This window comes from Hemicordylus capensis, chromosome 1, assembly GCF_027244095.1.
Source record: "Hemicordylus capensis ecotype Gifberg chromosome 1, rHemCap1.1.pri, whole genome shotgun sequence".
NCBI classification, from domain to species: domain Eukaryota; kingdom Metazoa; phylum Chordata; class Lepidosauria; order Squamata; family Cordylidae; genus Hemicordylus; species Hemicordylus capensis.
Window position 1 is genome coordinate 314,496,378 of NC_069657.1, and position 17,928 is coordinate 314,514,305.

Sequence of the window (17,928 nt, forward strand, 5' to 3'; positions counted from 1 at the left end):
AAAAAGAAACATATAGACACCGGCAACAGTCACTGGAGGGATGCTGTGCTGAGGGTGGATAGGGCCAGTTGGTCTCCACTTGCTATATAAAAGAGAATCACCACGTTAAAAGGTGCCTCTTTGCCTAGTTATCATGCTCCGTCATTACCCAGGTATGCCAATCAGCCCTTAACCTTTGTTTAACGGCCTTGATAATCTCTTCTGGCTGCTGCCCAATTCAGTATGGCATAGAGACTGTTCTCATGAGCAGACTACATAGGAAGCTGCCTTCTACCGAGTCAGACCATAGGTCCATCTAGCTCAGTATTGCCTACGCAGACTGCAAGCAGCTTCTCCAACGTTGCAGGCAGGAATCTCTCTCAGCCCTTTCTCGGAGATGCCAGGGAGCAAATTTGGAACCTTCTGCATGGCCGCATGCAGATGCTCTTCCCAGAGCAGCCCCATCCCGAGGGGAATATCTTACAGTGCTCATAATTCCATTCGAATGCAACCAGAGCGGACCCTGCTTAGCTAAGGGAATAATACATGCTTGCTATCACAAGACCAGGCTATGGAAGCCCAGCCTGGGTTACATTGTGTGTGAGAACTGCTGCGATTAGGCCTGATGCTGGTGGGCCAGTGCTGCCTAGCCCAGCTTTTAGCCAGGATTAAGGGCACAAGCACATCAGCAACCCCAGCTCTGGGATCATGGGTTCACTTGGGCTGCATTCAGCCCAAGTGGACACAGAGGCATGAGCCTAGAGCACCCATCTCCCAAGGGATCCCGTCATGCCATAATGCATTGTGGGATGTTGAGAGGCCAGGATACGTCATCTCAGCCACCTGAGCTCCTCACTGCATGTCACAGCATGGATCGTCTGGGAGTGCAGTCTGTGCTGCCAGCAACATTTCTGCTATTTCCTGGGGGCAGGGAGATGAGTTGGACGAGCCTTCGGTCCCACCTGCCCATCCGGTCTTCTGAATAGGGGTGTGCACAGAACCGCCAACTGCGGTCCGGCACTGGGGTGGGGTGGGGTACCTTTAAGAGCGGCAGGAGGGTTTACTTACCCCTCCCGCTGCTTTCCCACTTGGCGCCGTAAACCTCTGTGTAATTGGGGCGGCAGGACACTTCCCAGCTGCCCCTTCCCCGACGTTACTTGCAAAAAAACCCTGTAGTCCTTTGCTTGCGCACGTCACAGACACGAGCGCGCGCGCAAAGGACTACTGGGGTTTTTTGCAAGTAACATCGGGGAAGGGGCGGCAGGGAAGTGTCCTGCCGCCCCAATTACACAGAGGTTTACGGCGCCAAGCGGGAAAGTGGCGGGAGGGGTAAGTAAACCCTCCTGCCGCTCTTAAAGGTACCCCCCCACCCCCGGACTGAACCACCCAGCTCCGGACCGGTCCGGAGGCTTTTTTAATGGCCTCCGGACCAGTCCGGGCCCATCCCTACTTCTGAATGGCCTCTTGGGCTAGTTTATAAATTTGACTGGCTTAAGGTAGAGGCCCTTAGGACAAAAGAGTGGACTTTTTTTGCAAGTCAGCTCGTTGCAATCAAGACAAATTTTCCAGCTACAAGTTATCTGTAAACTAAAGTAAAAGACAAAGAAAAATTTTGGATTTGTCATAATGCTGCCTGAACCTCACAAAAAAAAAATTGCAAATGAACTGACACACAAACTATAGGGTATCCTAGTGCACTGGATGAGCACTGCAAGATATTCCCCTCAGGGGATGAAGCCGCTCTGGGAAGAGTAGAAGGTTTCAAGTTCCCTCCCTGGCTTCTCCAAGATAGGGCTGAGAGAGACTCCTGTCTGCAACCTTGGAGAAGCCACTGCCAGTCTGTGAAGACAATACTGAGCTAGATAGACCAATAGTCTGACTCAGTATATGGCAGTTTCCTATGTTCCTATCCTAACAAACATGAACGGAAGCAAACTCACATAACCAAATTTCCCCACCCCCTCGGCACAGCAGCCCTCTAGGAATCAGTGTACCCTCTAAAGCATGTGCATGTACATGTGCTCACAAGTTTTCTGATTTCCACTCAGTTAATTTTAGATCCCACACACACTGAATCAAGAAGGCCCCAATCTGAATGCACATGTGCACACACTGCCTTGATACTGCCATTCAGAACAAAAAACTCATTCTGTGCACAGATGTGGGGGAAACAAATAGAGGGAACACTGCTAGAGATGTGGCTGAACCAGCTCAGGAAGCCATGGGCGGGCGGGGATCAGTGGTCATGCATGTGCCAATGCTGTGCGCAGGCTAGTGGAAACAGCACCACAGCCACGTGCTGTGGAAAGCTTTTACTTTGGAAAGCAAGCACTGCTCCTGGAAAAGCGGTGGGGTGGTGGAGGAGAAGGTAAGGACCTGCTTACCTGGTTTTTCAAGGAACCGATTCCCACCCCACCAAACCGGTTCAGATGCAGGCACCCAAGCTGTTTCGGGCACATCCCTACCACCCTCTCCAAAACCAGTGGCATGGGATAGGGATGTGCACAGACCAGTTCGCAGGCCATGTTGGAGGCCTGCAAACTGGTTTGCTTGTCCGGTGGTCCGATGAACCACCGGTGGGGGGTTGTAATTACCCCTCCCGCCACTTTCCCCCCTCCGGCGCTCCAGTTTTTGGCAAAATCTTCGGGGTGGCAGCGTTCCTCACTGCCACCTCTGCCCCCTTGTTGTTCTCCAAAACCAGAAGTAACACCGGCACATGTGCCCGCCACGCACATCACTGATGTGCATGGCATGTGCACACGGCAGCAGCATGCATGGCGGCGGGAGCATGTGCCTGTGTTACTTCCGGTTTTGGAGAACAACAAAGGGGCAGGAGTGGCAGGGAGGAACACTGCCACCCCAAAGATTTTGCCAAAAACTGGAGCGCCAGAGGGAGAAAAGTGGCAGGAGAGGTAAGTACGACCCTCCCACCCTTAAAGCAGCATCCCCCCGCCCCCAGTGTTGGAATGCGCCTCCGCAGTCTGTGCACATCACTAGCATGGGGCATGGAGGATTAGGGCAAAAATTCACTGCTTCCTGGGAAGTGTATTCAACTTGTGCAAGACTGCTTAGGATCCAACCCTTTACTTATAAAAGACAACCAGATTTAAACAAACAAACTAACTAACTAACTAACTAACTAACTAACTAACTAACTAACTAACTAACTAACTAACTAACTAACTAACTAACTAACTAACTAACTAACTAACTAACTAACACACACACACGTTGGGCAAGTTATACATAAAAGGGCTAAGCAGCTCAAAACACTAGACATAATGCATGACTGAGACACTACAACAAAATGTATTCCAGATAGTGGATCAGGACAAGGCCTATCCAGTCCAGCATCCTCCCCGCCCACAGTGGCCCACCAGAGGCCTCTGGGAAGCCCATAGGCAAGAGATGGGCTTGCCCTCTCTCCTGTTGTGGCTCCCCTGAAACTGGTATTCAGATGCATCCTGCCTCTGAGCCTGGAGATAACCTATAACCATCAAGACTAGCAGCCACTGATAAACCTGCCCTCCACAAATTTGTCTACACTCCTTTTAAAGCCATCCAAGTTGGTGACCATCACCACATCCCATAGATTAATTATGTGCTGTGTGGGGGAAAACTTCCATTTTGTCAGTCCTAAATTTCCTGGGCATACTTTTCATGGGATGACCATGTTCTAATGCTGGAAGAGAAGGGAGAAATCTCTCTTAATCCACTCTCTCCACGCCATGCATAATTTTATAAGCCTCTACCATGCCTCCCCTTAGTTGCCTTTTTTCTGAACTAAAAACCCTAGATCTTGTAGCCCTGCCTCATAATGAAGGCACAGTTTCAGCAATGGGTCCACTTTATTCTTTCTTACTTACTTATTTACATTTATATCCCAGGCTTCCTCCAAGGAACCCAGAGCGGTGTACATGGTTATGTTTGTCCTCACAACAACTCTGTGAGGTAGGTTAGGCTGAGAGATATGCAACTGGCCCAGAGTCACCCAGTGAGCTTCATGGCTGAATAGGGATTTGAACTCAGGTTTTCTTGGTCCTAGTTCACCGCTCTAACCACTATGAGGATCCTACTGCCTGCATGTAACTTAGGTTCTGCCTTTTGTATTGCTTGCATATAACTTGGATCTGCCTTATGAAAAAAGTGTTCTACTTAGGACACTTTTCATCCTCTACAGTGCTCTTTGCCAGCCATTAAATCACAAAACTAATCCACAGTACATTTCTTGACAGATGTGAGGCATGAAAAAAAAGGCACGGCAATTGCCTGCATTGCTGCCCAAATCACTATGAATTCAGCGCAAGGTCAATGTTGAAAAGGAAGGGCCAGCAGTCACCTGAGAAATCCCAAGGCCTACATGGGCTTCAGGAAAGCACTCTCTTTCAGAACATTCTGATACTTTTTAAACTGCAGCATTTTGAAAAATATACAACCAGGACTTTGTCTTAACACATGCCATTCATCTTGATGGACTCTGATCATTTAGAATGTGTCCCTCCTTGATTGTCATTTAAAACACTGTACCTGGAATGTATTTCATCATTTCTTCAAAGGTCTGCTTTGCCCGTTTCTGCTTATCTTGAAGAGCACGAGGTTCAGAGTTCTCACAGAACACCGCATCTGAAATAAAAATATTTTCAGAGCTATCTGCCAAGTTTGACTATTTTTTTAAAAAAAATTAATTACGTTAAAACAGCCCACATTTAATTAACTGGCAGTTCTTGTTTCAAGGCATGCTGCTTTCTACATTCAAAGCCACCCACAAAACCACCAACTATCTATCGAGACCCCAACAAGCAGTGATGTTCTCTGTGTCTACAGAGCACTTTAAATCTGCACAAGGAAAGACAACTTTACACTGACCTCTCAGAAGGGTTATAAGGGACACCAAACGGTGCTCCTGGAAGAGCTGCTCTAGCTTGCGCTGCAGATAGTTGTCTGTATACGCCTCTAAGGTATTTTTGAAGAGAATCCGTCCTCCCATCAGGATATGATGAAGCCAGTCGGGAATACGGAACACAACTCTACCTACAAGATCATTTTTTAACATATAACTGCACACTTCATGTTTTCAGAAGGCACAATTTAAATTTCAAGGTTATTGTTATGGCTTTGACTAAACCTCCATGTTCAAGACCTGACCTGCAAATATTTATAAAATGCTATGGTAGCTAAATAGCAACATTTATTATATTCAGTACATTTGCATACTGTCCTACATAAAAAAGGCGCTGGGTGGTTCATCCATGTTTAGAGCCAGAATATCACAAAGGGGTATTAACATGTTGCCTTAACGCACTGCTGGTGCCCTTTCCAGAACCAGATGAGAATGAGAATTGTGAAAGATAGGATACTAGAGTAGGCCGACCCTAGTTCACTAGAGCAATGCTCCTGTTTTGGTGCTGCAAACACACCAATATGCTTGTCCCAAAGGGCTTGCAGAAGTGTGCCAGGTATGTATGAAGAGGGTGATTCAATATTGGCAAGTAAGAACTGCAAAGTTCACCAGGACCTGGAGTTCCCTGTATATGGTGGGATTACTGGAACTGTTCCATTGCTGAGGGGTGTTCTCCGCTTTACCATCTCTATCACATCAGGAAGGAGATTAGGAAAAAAGTCCAGAATGGAGCAGGGGGCAGACACTGCTGCTGGAGCGCCCCCCCCCCCGCTGAAATACATCCTCTTCGTTTTAGCCGAAGGGGAGGCAATCCTGATAGCATACCTGGGGTAGAGCCCGAGCCCAGGGTTCTCTCTTTGCAATGGCAGTGCGTCAACAAAAGGATGTCCAGTTGTGCTGTGGTATCTATAGGTGTCAGCAAAGACAGCGCAAGGCACTGTGGTACCTGATGCAGGGTGCCAGATGCTGCCTCACCCCTTGGGCAAGCAGAACTTGTGGCAAAGGGTGCTCCAAGGGTGGTGGGCAGTGAGCAGCTTGTTGCCTGCTTCTGGCACTCCAGTAGGCCATCATTTGAGGGGATCACCTCACTAGCCTCATGTGAGGACTACCCCTGGACGCGAGGCAGCTGCAACGACTCCAATTGCAATGCACTTTTTTTCCAGCCACCTCTTCCCATTTTCTGTTAATTCTGCTAACTGAGCAATGCGGCATCTGTTAAAGTGGTGACTCACTTAGCCAGGGGTGGTCAGAAGAGCAACTGGCCCTACCCATCTCTAGCACAGCATCCTGGCAGTGATTATTGCTGGTGTCTACCTTATACTTTGTTTTAGATTGCGAGCCCTTTTGGGACCGTGAGCCACCTTATTTCTTCCACTGTTTTGGGAACTTTTTAAAAATCAAAACGCTATATATAAATATCCAAAATAATAAAAATTAAGTCAGACCAAATGAGCTGCCCGCATGCTACAATTCATCTACGCTCACCAATTTTGTTTCTCCCAGTCCCTTGGCAAGACTTTGCTTTATACATTTTGGCTGTGCTGAACTGGTACAAAGTCACAGGATGACAGTCTACCACAGTCTTGTGGTAGCTAGGTAGGGTCTGCCCTGATTTGCATTTGAACGGGAGACTGCATGTGAGCACTGCAAGATATTCCCCTTAGCAGAAGGGGCTGCTCCGGGAAGAGCACCTCCATGCTTGCATGCAGAAGGTTCCAAGTTCCTGCCCTGGCATCTCCAAGAAAGGGCTGAGAGAGACTCCTGCCTGTGACCCTGGAGAAGCTGCTGCCAGTCTGTGTAGGCAACTTTGAGCTAGATGGCCAATGGTCTGACTCAGTATAAGGAAGTTTCCTATGTATGACTTCCTCAGGCATAGCCAGCATGCACATGATTGAAGCCTGTTCATTCGTTACAGAGAGCTTTCTTTCCCTGCTTCTACTGTAATCATGGCTTTGTATGTCATGCTCAAGTCATTCCGGAATCCAGTTCCCATATTACAAAAGAAGAGGGGGAAACTGAAGTTGGTCACTTCAGCTTCTTCCTTCACTTCTGAGGTAAGTATGGAATGACTCACTCCTCCTTTATATTCTCTCTCACTCACCCACCCAAGTGGCTTGAAGGGCAAAGCCCTGTTGATGTCACTGTCAAGCTTGACTTAAAAGGGTCAATTCTTGCCACATAATTTCTCTTTGACAAAATGATTTCCACAGCAGTTCTCATCATGGGATTTCCATGCAAATGCGTCATGGGAATTGTGCAACAAGGGAACTTGCACAGCCATTACCTTAGAAGTGAAAATTATCTACTGCTGGTCATAATTCACAGATATCTTGTCTCAGGAACAAGAAAAACCCGTTGTGTGAACAAGCCCTGAGATTAGAATGCTAATACTACTTAAGTTTAGTAGAGGTCAAAGCCCTCCCTTGACTCCAACCTGAACAATTACAGACATGTTTCTAACCTTCCCTTTTTGGGTAAGGTGGCAGAGCACGTGGTGGCGTCTCAGCTGCAGAGGGTCTTGAATGATACGGATTATCTAGATCCCTTTCCAATCTGGCTTCCATCCTGGATATGGGACTGAAACAGCCTTGGTCACGCCAGTGGATGACCTATGTCCATGGTCTCTTTCTGGACTATCTCTCGAGTGTGGGGATTGTAGGCACTGTTTTGGAGTGGCTTTGGTCCTTTCTTGGGGGAAGGGTCCAGAAGGTGGTGCTCGGGGATTACTGCTCGGCTCCTTGGCCACTGGCTTGTGGGACCTGCAGGGTTCGGTTTTTTTCTCCCCCGTGCTGTTCAACGTTTACATGAAACCACTAGGAAAGGTCATCTGGGGACTTGGACTGAGTTGTCAGCAATATTCAGATGACAATTAGCTCTATCTCTCATCACCTGATCCCAGGGAGGCAATGAATGTCCTGAAGCAGGGGCTGGAGGCTGTGATAGGTTGGATGTGGGCTAGTAAACTGAGACTGAATCCAGACAAGATGGTGATGCTGGTCAGTAGGAGAGCCAATCGGGATGAGGGGATTCAATCATTTCTGGATGGGGTTGCACTACCCTTGAAAGAGCAAGTGCGCAGCTTGGGAGTACTGCTGGACTCAGCTCTGCTTTTGGGAGCTCAGGGGGAGGTGGTGGCCAGAGGTGCTTTTGCACAGCTTTGGTTAGTGCTTCAGCTGCCTCCCTTTCTTGAGAAGGAGGATCTTGCCACAGTTACCCACACCTTAGTCACATCACAGCTGGATTGCTGTAACACACTATGTGGGGCTGCCATTGAAGAATATTTGGAAACTGCAGCTAGGATTTTTTCCTGGAGCTGCCTGCTGGGATCATATTATACCCATTCTGAAAGAACTGCACGGGCTACCAATTTGTTTCCAAGTCTAATCCAAGGTGCTGTTTTTGACCTTTAAAGCCCTTAACGGTTTGGGACCTGGATATCGAAAGGTTTGCCTGGTCCCAAGTGTTTTGGCCCGCTTGACAAGATCATTGGAGGAAGCTCCACTCCGCATACCGACGGTGAGAGAGGTTCAACTGTCGAGCATGCAGGCAGGGCCTCCTCAGTCATTGCCCCACAAGCTTTGGAATGCTCTTCTGGTTGGCATCTGCTCCACAGAGAGTACAGTTTTTGCTGCCGCTGCTTTGTGTTTTGTGCGTTACTGTTTTAAAACCTTTTCAGAGCTATCTATGATTTTTATATTTAATATTTGTACTTTTAATTTTTCCATTGTTTTAATTATATTGTAAACAGCTTTGGGATTATTTTAATGAAAAGCAGTATAGAAATGGAACAATACATAAACTAACAGATCTATCAATGGGGCCAGAAACTACACTGACACCCATTTATGCTTCTGCTGCTACAGAAGCCAGAATAGATTTCTCACCTATATACATTAAGTAGTCATAGACTCCTTCAACTGTTATCATTTCCATGAAGTAGTTCTGATTCTGTCTTCTCTCTGAATTCTCAGAACGGTTTGCATTGTTCTTATACAGTTCATTAAAAAGCTAAAAATCAGAAAAAGTCGAGTTTTTTTAGAAGCACAAATACTATGTGACTCATCAGACACAAACATTCTCCTGTAATTAGTCAGGATCAATGGTAATTTTCTCCATGCAACAGCAGAATGGCTGAAGCTATAAGCAGTTTGGAAACTGCACTTGATGCTATAGTATCCGATATGCCATAAAAGAATGTTCCATTTTTTCATATGCCATATTTTAGGTTGAAAACAGCAGCTTTACATTACCCACAATCCCTAGCCTTGGTAACCATTACCAGTTTCGTTTTATCTATAACAAAGCAATCACAGAACATTCTGCACGGCACTGTGAAATGACAGGCAACACAAGACAAGATTGCTTGTCTTGTGGTAGCAAGCATGACTTGACCCCTCAACTAAGCAGGGTCTGCCCTGGTTGCATATGAATGAGAGACTAAAAGTGTGAGCACTGTAAGATAATGGTGTGCCCGAACCGGTCCGGCAACCATTCCAAAGAATGGCTGAACTGCCGGACCGGTCCGGCCCTGCCAGGTTCGGGTCCGGGTGGGGGGTATGTCTTTAAGGGCGGGGAGGGCTTGCTTAGGCCTCCCGCCTCCTTGCCCCCGCCAGCGCCCGTATTGAACACTATAGGGGTGCTGGAAACCAGCCGCCCCCCCCCCCGCCGCGGTGGCGGCGGCGAAATAACCCCCCAAACCAGCCAGCCCTCCCTCCCAGCTAGCTGCCCGCCCGCCCCCCCCCCCCACTCACCCACCCACCCGGTCGCTCACCCGGTCGCTGGATAAAAAGCGAGAGGAGCTCCGGCACAGAGCTCCTCTCGCTTGGAAGGCCTCCAGCAGAATGGTGGCTTGCGCGCGCCGCAAACCACGCCGTTCTCCGGAGGCCCGGTCTACCCGCCGGGAAAGGGCCGGGTAGACCGGGCCTCCGATCGCTGGGTAGACCGGGCCTCCGATCGCCGGAGGCCCGGTCTACCCAGCAATTGGAGGCCCGGTCTACCCGGCCCTTTCCCGGCGGGTAGACCGGGCCTCCGGAGAACGGCGTGGTTTGCGGCGCGCGCAAGCCACCATTCTGCTGGAGGCCTTCCAAGCGAGAGGAGCTCTGTGCCGGAGCTCCTCTCGCTTTTTATCCAGCGACCGGGTGAGCGACTGGGTGAGTGGGTGGGCGGGCGGGCGGGCGGGCAGCTAGCTGGGAGGGAGGGAGGGCTGGCTGGTTTTAGGGGTTATTTCGCCGCGGCGGCGGGGGGAGGGCGGCTGGTTTCCAGCGCCCCTATAGTGTTCAATACGGGCGCTGGCGGGGGCAAGGAGGCGGGAGGGCTAAGCAAGCCCTCCCCGCCCTAAAAACAAGGCCCCCCTTCGGTGCCGGTCCGGACTTCTCCGGACCGTGCACATCCCTACTGTAAGATCTTCCCCTCAGGGGATGGAGCTGCTCTGGAAAGAGCAGAAGGTTCCAAGTTCCCTCCCTGGCTTCTTCAAGATAGTACTGAGAGAAATTCCTGCCTGCAACCTTGGAGAAGCCGCTGCCAGTCTGTGAAGACAATACTGAGCTAGATAGACCAATGGTCTGACTCAGTATATGGAAGCTTCCTATGTTCCTATTCTCAAAAGCTACCTGTGACACACAAAGGAGAGCATTGGTTCACTCACCGTGAAGGCTTCTTCTGTTTGCTGCTGACAGGGACATCTCAACGGGTTATCCCCTTTCACTAGCTCCAAGGCAGGTCAGATCTGATTAGTTAGAAAAGATGGGCACGCCCACCTGAAGCTGAGGGGAATAACCCTGCCCCAGTTCTTTCGGGCTGAGAACACACAAGAAAAAGAGACATACAAAGTCCAATATAACAGTCAAGCAGTCAATGGCAACATGAACAAGTAATAGAAACACAGAAGGATGTATTGTATTCATTAGAAAAACTGGGAGCAACACAAAAAGCGAGGCAACCCAAGGATTCCAGAAGGTGACTTCAAGCAGGACTAGGCAAGTGCACTGAGACTGGGCGGGCTGAGATGTCCCTGTCAGCAGCAACCAGAAGCTTTCACGGTGAGTGAACCAATGCTCCATTCTCGGTTGCTGCTGACAGGGACATCTCAATGGGACACACCACAACTTGGCAAACCAGGGTGGGAGTGCATATGCCTAATCCAGAGAAAGGACCTGCTGCAACACCTTCCTGCCAAAAGAGGCTTATATGGAGGAATGAGTGTTGATCCTTTAGTGTCTGGTAAAGGTAGAAGGAGTGGAACAGGTAACCGCTCGACATGTGTCTTGCACTGGGGCATTAGTGGAAAACGCAGACGAGGTACTGTAGCTGCTGCTCATGTTGAATGCACAGTAATGTGGGAAGGCAGTCTCAAACACTGAACTTCATAAGCCATGATGATGCAGGCCTGGATCCATTTAGGAATTGACACTGAGGCGACTGCCAACCCCATGGACCACAGATGAAAAGAGACAAACATTGTATCCGTAGCCCCAAAAGAGGGTGATCTCTCTATGTATTTCCTCAGGCATCACCACACATCCAGCTTGTGCCATAGTTTTTCCTTCCTGTGTACTGGACAGGGGCAAAAAGGATGGAAGAAACATGTCCTGCAACTGATGGAAAACTGATGCAACCTTAGGGCGAATGAGCAGGTCTGGAATCAGTCTGACTGTCTTTTTGAAAAATGCAGAAGGCTTTATTGACCAATAACACCCGGAGCTCTGAGATGCGCCTGGCTGATATTATGGCCACCAGGAAAGCTGATTTAATGACAAAACTGATTGGAATTCTGGAGATGGGTTCAAATGGCGGAAGTTGTAACACCTTCAGGACTACGTGTAAGTCCCACATTGGGAATCTATGCACAGTCGGTAAGAGCGTAGCCCCCCTTCCCCCGCAGGAATTTTTTGAGGTGAGGGTATTTTTTCCACTTGCTTTTGGAAAAATCAGAAATAAGGCCTATTAGTGATGCTGCTTGGTGCTTCAGCGTATTGGGCTTTAGACCTTTCTCCAAACCCTCTTGACAAAATTGAAGGAGATGACACAGTGTAGTAGTACCCCTGGGCACCGAGTGTCAAGCTGACCACCGCAGAAAAGCTCTCCAAGTACTTTGGTAAATGCGATTTGTGGAAGGCTTGCGGGATGCCAACAAGGTACGGAGGACTCCTTCGGAATATCCGTGCTTGCTCAGGACTCACTGCTTAGTTTCCAGGCGGCAAGCTGTAACCTGCCTGGGTTGGGGTGCCGAACTGGACCTTGAGTGAGCAGATCTTGCAGGACTGGAAGCTCTCACAGTGGTTCCATCGCCAGTTGTACCAACTCAGTGAACGAAGGTCTCCTCCCCATTTTTAACATAATTTGGGTGAACACCAGCGGGTTTAGGGACCACTCCCCAGGATGAAAGTCCTCTCTGCTCAGCCAGTCCGCAACCAGATTCAGCTCCCCCTTCACATAGTGAGCCATTAACAAGCTGATTTTGGCCTCTGCCAAAGAAAGAAGTTCAATCGCCTCCTGATGGAGGGACCTGCAGCGAGTACCCCCTTGCTGACTGACATGTGATTTGGCTGTGGTGTTGTCAGTCTTTATAAGAATGTGTTTTCCTTTGACGGTCTGCTGGAAGGCCTCCAGAGCCAGCCGAATGGCATGAAGTTCCCTATAATTTATGCTGTGACTCCTCTCCAGGAAATTCCACTAGGGATGTGCCCCAGTGTTCTTCGGTGCCAGCGGGGGTAGTTCTTTAAGGGCGGGGGAGATTGCACTCACCCCTCCCACTGCATTTCCCCCACCGGTGCTCCATTATTTTTAAGCCCCTCGGGGCGGCAGCGTTTCTCCCTGCCGCCCTGTTTTCCCCATTGGCCGGAAGTGGCCGGAAGTAGCAAGCACGCGTGCGCCTGTTGCGTGTGCACGTGCCCGTCTGCCGTGCATGTGCATGATGGGCACGCGCGCTTGCTTGCTACTTCCAGCCAATGGGAGAACAGGGCGGCAAGGAGGAACACTGCTGCCCCAAGGGTCTTAAAAATAATGGAGCACCAGTGGCAGAAATGCGGAGGGAGGGATGAGTGCACCCTCCCCCGCCCTTAAAGAACTACCCCCGCTGGTGCTAAAGCGCCAAAATTGCCCCTGGAGCCGAAACGTTTTGGAGACCTTTATAATGGCCTCCGAAACGTTTCGGGCACATCCCTTAATTTCACAGCCCTTGAGCTGAGAGATGAAGACAATGCCTGCCCCCACCCCCCCCAGCCTGTCGCTGACATCGGTCATCACTATGAGTCTTTCCAGGTCTAAGATTCCCTGTAGCAGGTTGACTGGGGTAGTCACCACTGAAGGGAATTGTGGAGCTGTGCAGGTAAGGTCAGATGCATTTCCCCTTTTTTGTGATGGCTGCCTGATGGGGCAGCAGGAACCATTGGAGAGGCCATAAGTGAAGACAGGCCCATGGGACCACCTCAAGAGTAGCGAGCATTAGACCCAATAGTCTTGCAAGAGAAGAACTCTCGGGTATGACACCACCTGTTTCACTTCTGAGGTCAGGGTCATGAAGCGGTCCTGAGGCAGGAACAGACGATCCCTCTCCGTATCGATCACCACACCCAAATGTTGTATGGGTGGGTGTAAGCTGGCTTTTTTCCCGGTTTATGAGAAAACCATGGACAGACAAGGTGGTTTTCAGATCCAGTTCCACTTCCTGTAATGAACTTGATTGAAGGAGCAGGTCGTCCAAAAATGCAAATATTCGAATGCCACGGAGTCGTAGATGGGCCACTAGGGGGGACAACACCTTTGTGAATATATGAGGTGTGGAAGAAAGCATGAAAGGAAGTGCGGCGTATTGAAAATGGAGATCTGCCTACTTGAAGCAAAGGAATCTTCGACTTTCCGGATGTATGGGCACGTGCAAGTAGGCCTCCTTCAAGTATATGGATGTTAAGAGGTCCAGGTGGTGCAGTGCCTCCGATACTGACCTTAGGGTCTCCAAACAAAACCACTCGTGCCTTACCCATCTGTTCAAAAATTCTAGGTTGAGGACTGCTCTTCTTGTCCCATCCTTCTTGGGACAGTAAACAGAACAGACGCCCTTCCCTCCCGGTGCTTGGGGACTGGTTCCACCGCCCCTATTTCGAACAGGTGACTTATTGCTTGCAACATTTCCAAATGCTTTGAAATTGAGTGTAGTTTTGGTGTTGGAAGGAACCTGTGGGGAGAAGGGGCATCCAATTCTATCTTATATCCATACTGTGATTTTTAAAACCCAAGTGCCTGTTGTAGAGGATTCCCAGGCATGTAGGAAGCTCCTCAGTCGACCTCCCAGGCCGGATACCCCCAAGTCACTGTTGGGGTTTCTGTTTGGGTTGCGTTGACTGTTGTCTGGAACCCGCATAACTCCTGAAGGAGAAGCATTGTCTACCCCAGGCACCTCTCTGGCCCCTGGCGTCTCTGTCCCGTCCCCTGGAGGGAGTGTAACCCCGAAAAGGATGGAACTGTTGAAGGGAGAATGGTCGGGCCTGCGGGTAGCCGATGGCATAGCCTTTTTCTTATCCTTTGATTCAACATGAATGTCCTTTAGTGCCGCCTCCCCCAAAAGTGTGGTGCCATCGTAAGGAACAGCAGTCAAGTTGTTTTTAGAAGTGTTATCCAGTTGCCAGTTTTTAAGCCACAAGTGTCTCTGTCCAAGGACTGACGCCGCTGAAACACGTGAGCAGAACCTGATAAGAGTCCAACGTGGTGTCTGCGATTAATGCCTGAGGCTTCTGTAACTTGACTAACTGCTGGCGCAGCCTGATAGGATCAGAAGAGTGCTCATTGAGAAGATCATCCAGTCACAGGAGCGAAGCCCTTGCCTCCATAGACGCTGTCGCAGCAGCTCGCTTAGCAAAGGAAAAGTTGTCCTGGGCCCACTTGAAGGCCAACTCTGCTTTCTTATCTGCAGGAGCCTTTAGTGCCACCTCACCGTCCCTAGGGACAAGGGAGCCAGACACCAATTGTGTGATCGGGGTGTCCGTGCTAGGAATCTTTAAGAAACCAGAAGCCTCCTGCTCAAAAGAATAAAGACGGATAGCAGAAATTTTGCCTTTCCAGGAGCTAAGCTGACCGACTCACTTGATGACGAGGCATCAGAGTACAAACTAGCCCTCTTCCTCTTTTTGGATCTCCTTTTATCCTTTTTAGGTGGCCTAATTTGGTGGATGGTATCCACAATTGCATTGCAGAACCAGGCCTACCATTCTGGCAGCACCACCTTAAGAAGGGCAAGGGAGGTGCCTGGGCCAGGGGCACCTTTGTCTCCTACTGCAGCTAGGAGGTCCCCTTTAGACTTATGCTGGCCACAAAGACTTCCCACTCCCTCCCCGGAGGATGAAGATGGGTGTGTGTGTGTGTTTCTGACTGCTGCTGCCTGCTTTTTTCTGCCCGACTCAAAATGGCACCTTTGTCTGCTTTTCGCGCCATTTTCAGTGTGGCTGCCATTTTTTAACTGTCTTTTCCACAAACCGCTGCTATGGCCCTGATCTCTGCAGAGGAGGGAAGCGGATTTGCCGGGGGGGCCTAGAGTAAATATGACCTGTCTGGTCTCCCTGGTCGTTGTGAACTCCGGACAAGTGTGACAGGCCGCCAAAGCACAGGTCTTGCGGCAGGAGATTCTTGGCTGGCCCAGTAGTGAACAGAGTGGGTGGCTCTGAGATGGCCATCGCCAACGCTGTGCCCCAGTGCGGTACGGGTGGCTGATCTGCGGCTGTGACCGCTTCAAGATTTTCCTCTCTGCGGCTTCGGGGCGATGTCGGAGGAGTTGCAGGCATAAGGAGTGATGGCGGTCTTGCCGAAGAAGCCTTGTCAAGCCGTCTTGACTTGTGGGACCAAATGTGCTCTGTTGGGTCCCTCGCAGTACCAGAACTATTCTGCACTGCGCACCAAGCTCCATGCAACAGAGAAGGGAAAGAGTGGGGGGGGGCAGTATGACAGAGGGTAAAGGGAAGATGTTCCGATAATAGGGGTTTGCGCGTGTGTGTGTGTGTATACACACACACATACATATTTATATATACATATATATGAGAATGAAGATACAAATAAAATAGGGGAATCAGAAGAGAAAAATTGGAGAAAGCAAAATACTGAGGAAAATCTGAGAGAGACAAAGGATTGCTTCCTGGAGGTGAGCGAGGACAGAAAGAACTGGGGCAGGGTCATCCCCCTCAGCCTCAGGTGGGCGTGTCCATCTTTTCTAACTAATCAGATCTGTCTTGCCTAGAGCTAGTGATGTCCCTGTCAGCAGCAACAGAGAACTAAATTATTTTGCCAAAACAAAGTACTGTTAGAGGGCTACAGAATCCACTGTCTTCAACTTGTACAAAATTAGGAATGATTTACTGCATCTTATCAGTGCTCTAGGAAGAAAGTTGCAATGCTTTACAAGCATCTCCGCATTGACTGTGTGTGATACTTTAAGTCAAATCAAGATCTGTACAACTGGAAAATAGATTTTTAAAGGAAATAGAATGTGGAAATATAAAAATGGATTAGGTCCAAAGAACTTCACAACTAGTTCTGCGGACCCAAGCAGGCTGCGGGCTATTATGTTTCTAATGAGAGGAGTTAGAAACATACAGCACACAGAGGAGTTTCAATAGCAGTTTGTAATATGGCATTGTGTGTGTGTGTGTGTCAGCTGCTTATACTTTTAAAAAACCTAGTAGCCTTTGGGTGTGCCTAGCATAGCTGCTTGGTTCTCCACCTATGGAATCATTGTACAGCACATGCAAACAAATCTATTAATTATTGTGATATGGACAGGCATTCCCAGAAGCATCCAGGTTGTATGTGTATAACATCTTCCATTGTTTCTCAAAGGCAAAATCCCCCCTGCTTTAACCTCAGCAGATATACTATACCTTTTTATTGTTTTCAGAAGTAGGGCTGAGAATAGTAAGCTCTGGTTTACTTGGTTTTGGTTTGGGAGATTCACAGGAATTAATAAAGTTTATAATGAATGGTTCCAAGTGCTGGCCTTTCTGAAATTAATCAGAAACAGTAATGGTCAAGATTTCAAACTAAAAACTATATGACAAATCGACAACTAATTAGTAGCAAAATGACACCAATTATGATTGTAATAAGGTATACTGACCTCTTTTATTAGTTTTGATGGAACAGATTTTATCATTTTGCCTGCAATTGAAAATGGCAATTTTAAAAAAATCATAATTATCATATCAATAACACCAATATACAATCCTTTTCTTATTGTATATCCCTGTGTCGCTCTCTTGGTGCATTTAAAAATTAAATTCCTTAAGCAAAGATTATGATATGAATGGGCTGTACCTCCTATTACTTCAATGCCACTACGTGTGCATACACTATTAAAAAAGAATCTAGGGACAGTACAGCTGAAAAGCATACAAACTCACAGTATATTTCATTTCATTGCTGTAATCTTTAGCTCAGAGTAAGCATATTGCCTATTGGTTTGCAATTTCTCTTGTTGTCCTAAGCAAGTTGAATACAGGAGACCCTCATTTTCCACAAGTTCTCATTCACGGTTTCAGCTATTTGTGGTGAGGCTATATATATCCAGTTTCCATCATCGCAGGGAGATGAATGCCAAAAATCTCAATAATTGAAACCTTGTACCTATGGGAATGATGGGGTTCGGTTCCTCAGTAGGTCCTCAAGGTTTCAATTATTGTGGTTTCCGGCATTCACAGTGGTAGCCGAGAACGTAATGATATGCATAGCTTGGGTAGAAAAACCTTGTAATAGATAACTTTGGTTCAAGATGGGGAGTATGTTGTTCCGGGGATATCATGAAACTTTGAAGAATGTTGTGCGTATGTTAAAAGTGCTTAGAGGTTTGAGCTGTCATAACCAAACTGTGCAGTATTATTTTTCTTATGCTGGTTTTAAGAAAATCACCCTGGACCTTGACTAATAACCAGCAGCCAAGACTGGGCCTCGCGGAACTTCCCAGAGAGACCTTCCAGGAATGAGCTGAACTTTTCCATGAACAAGATGACATGGGAGGAACCACCCAATAGCCAACCCTATCAAAAGACGAATATAAAAACCCAATCCAG

The 17,928-nt window shown here is 48.4% G+C and overlaps 1 protein-coding gene across 4 annotated transcripts in view; it reads right to left on the minus strand.

The window, feature by feature from the left end:
• Positions 1-17,928, minus strand: part of SNX14 (sorting nexin 14) — a 61,398-nt gene that overhangs the window by 4,398 nt on the left and 39,072 nt on the right. For all 4 annotated transcript variants that reach the window (XM_053287212.1, XM_053287211.1, XM_053287210.1 and 1 more), the window contains 5 exons: positions 16,980-17,020; positions 16,744-16,863; positions 8,764-8,887; positions 4,846-5,010; positions 4,507-4,602 (listed from right to left, as the gene is read on the minus strand). In XM_053287212.1, the coding sequence (XP_053143187.1) occupies positions 4,507-4,602; positions 4,846-5,010; positions 8,764-8,887; positions 16,744-16,863; positions 16,980-17,020 (546 nt within the window). The remainder of the gene's footprint in view (positions 1-4,506; positions 4,603-4,845; positions 5,011-8,763; positions 8,888-16,743; positions 16,864-16,979; positions 17,021-17,928) is intronic.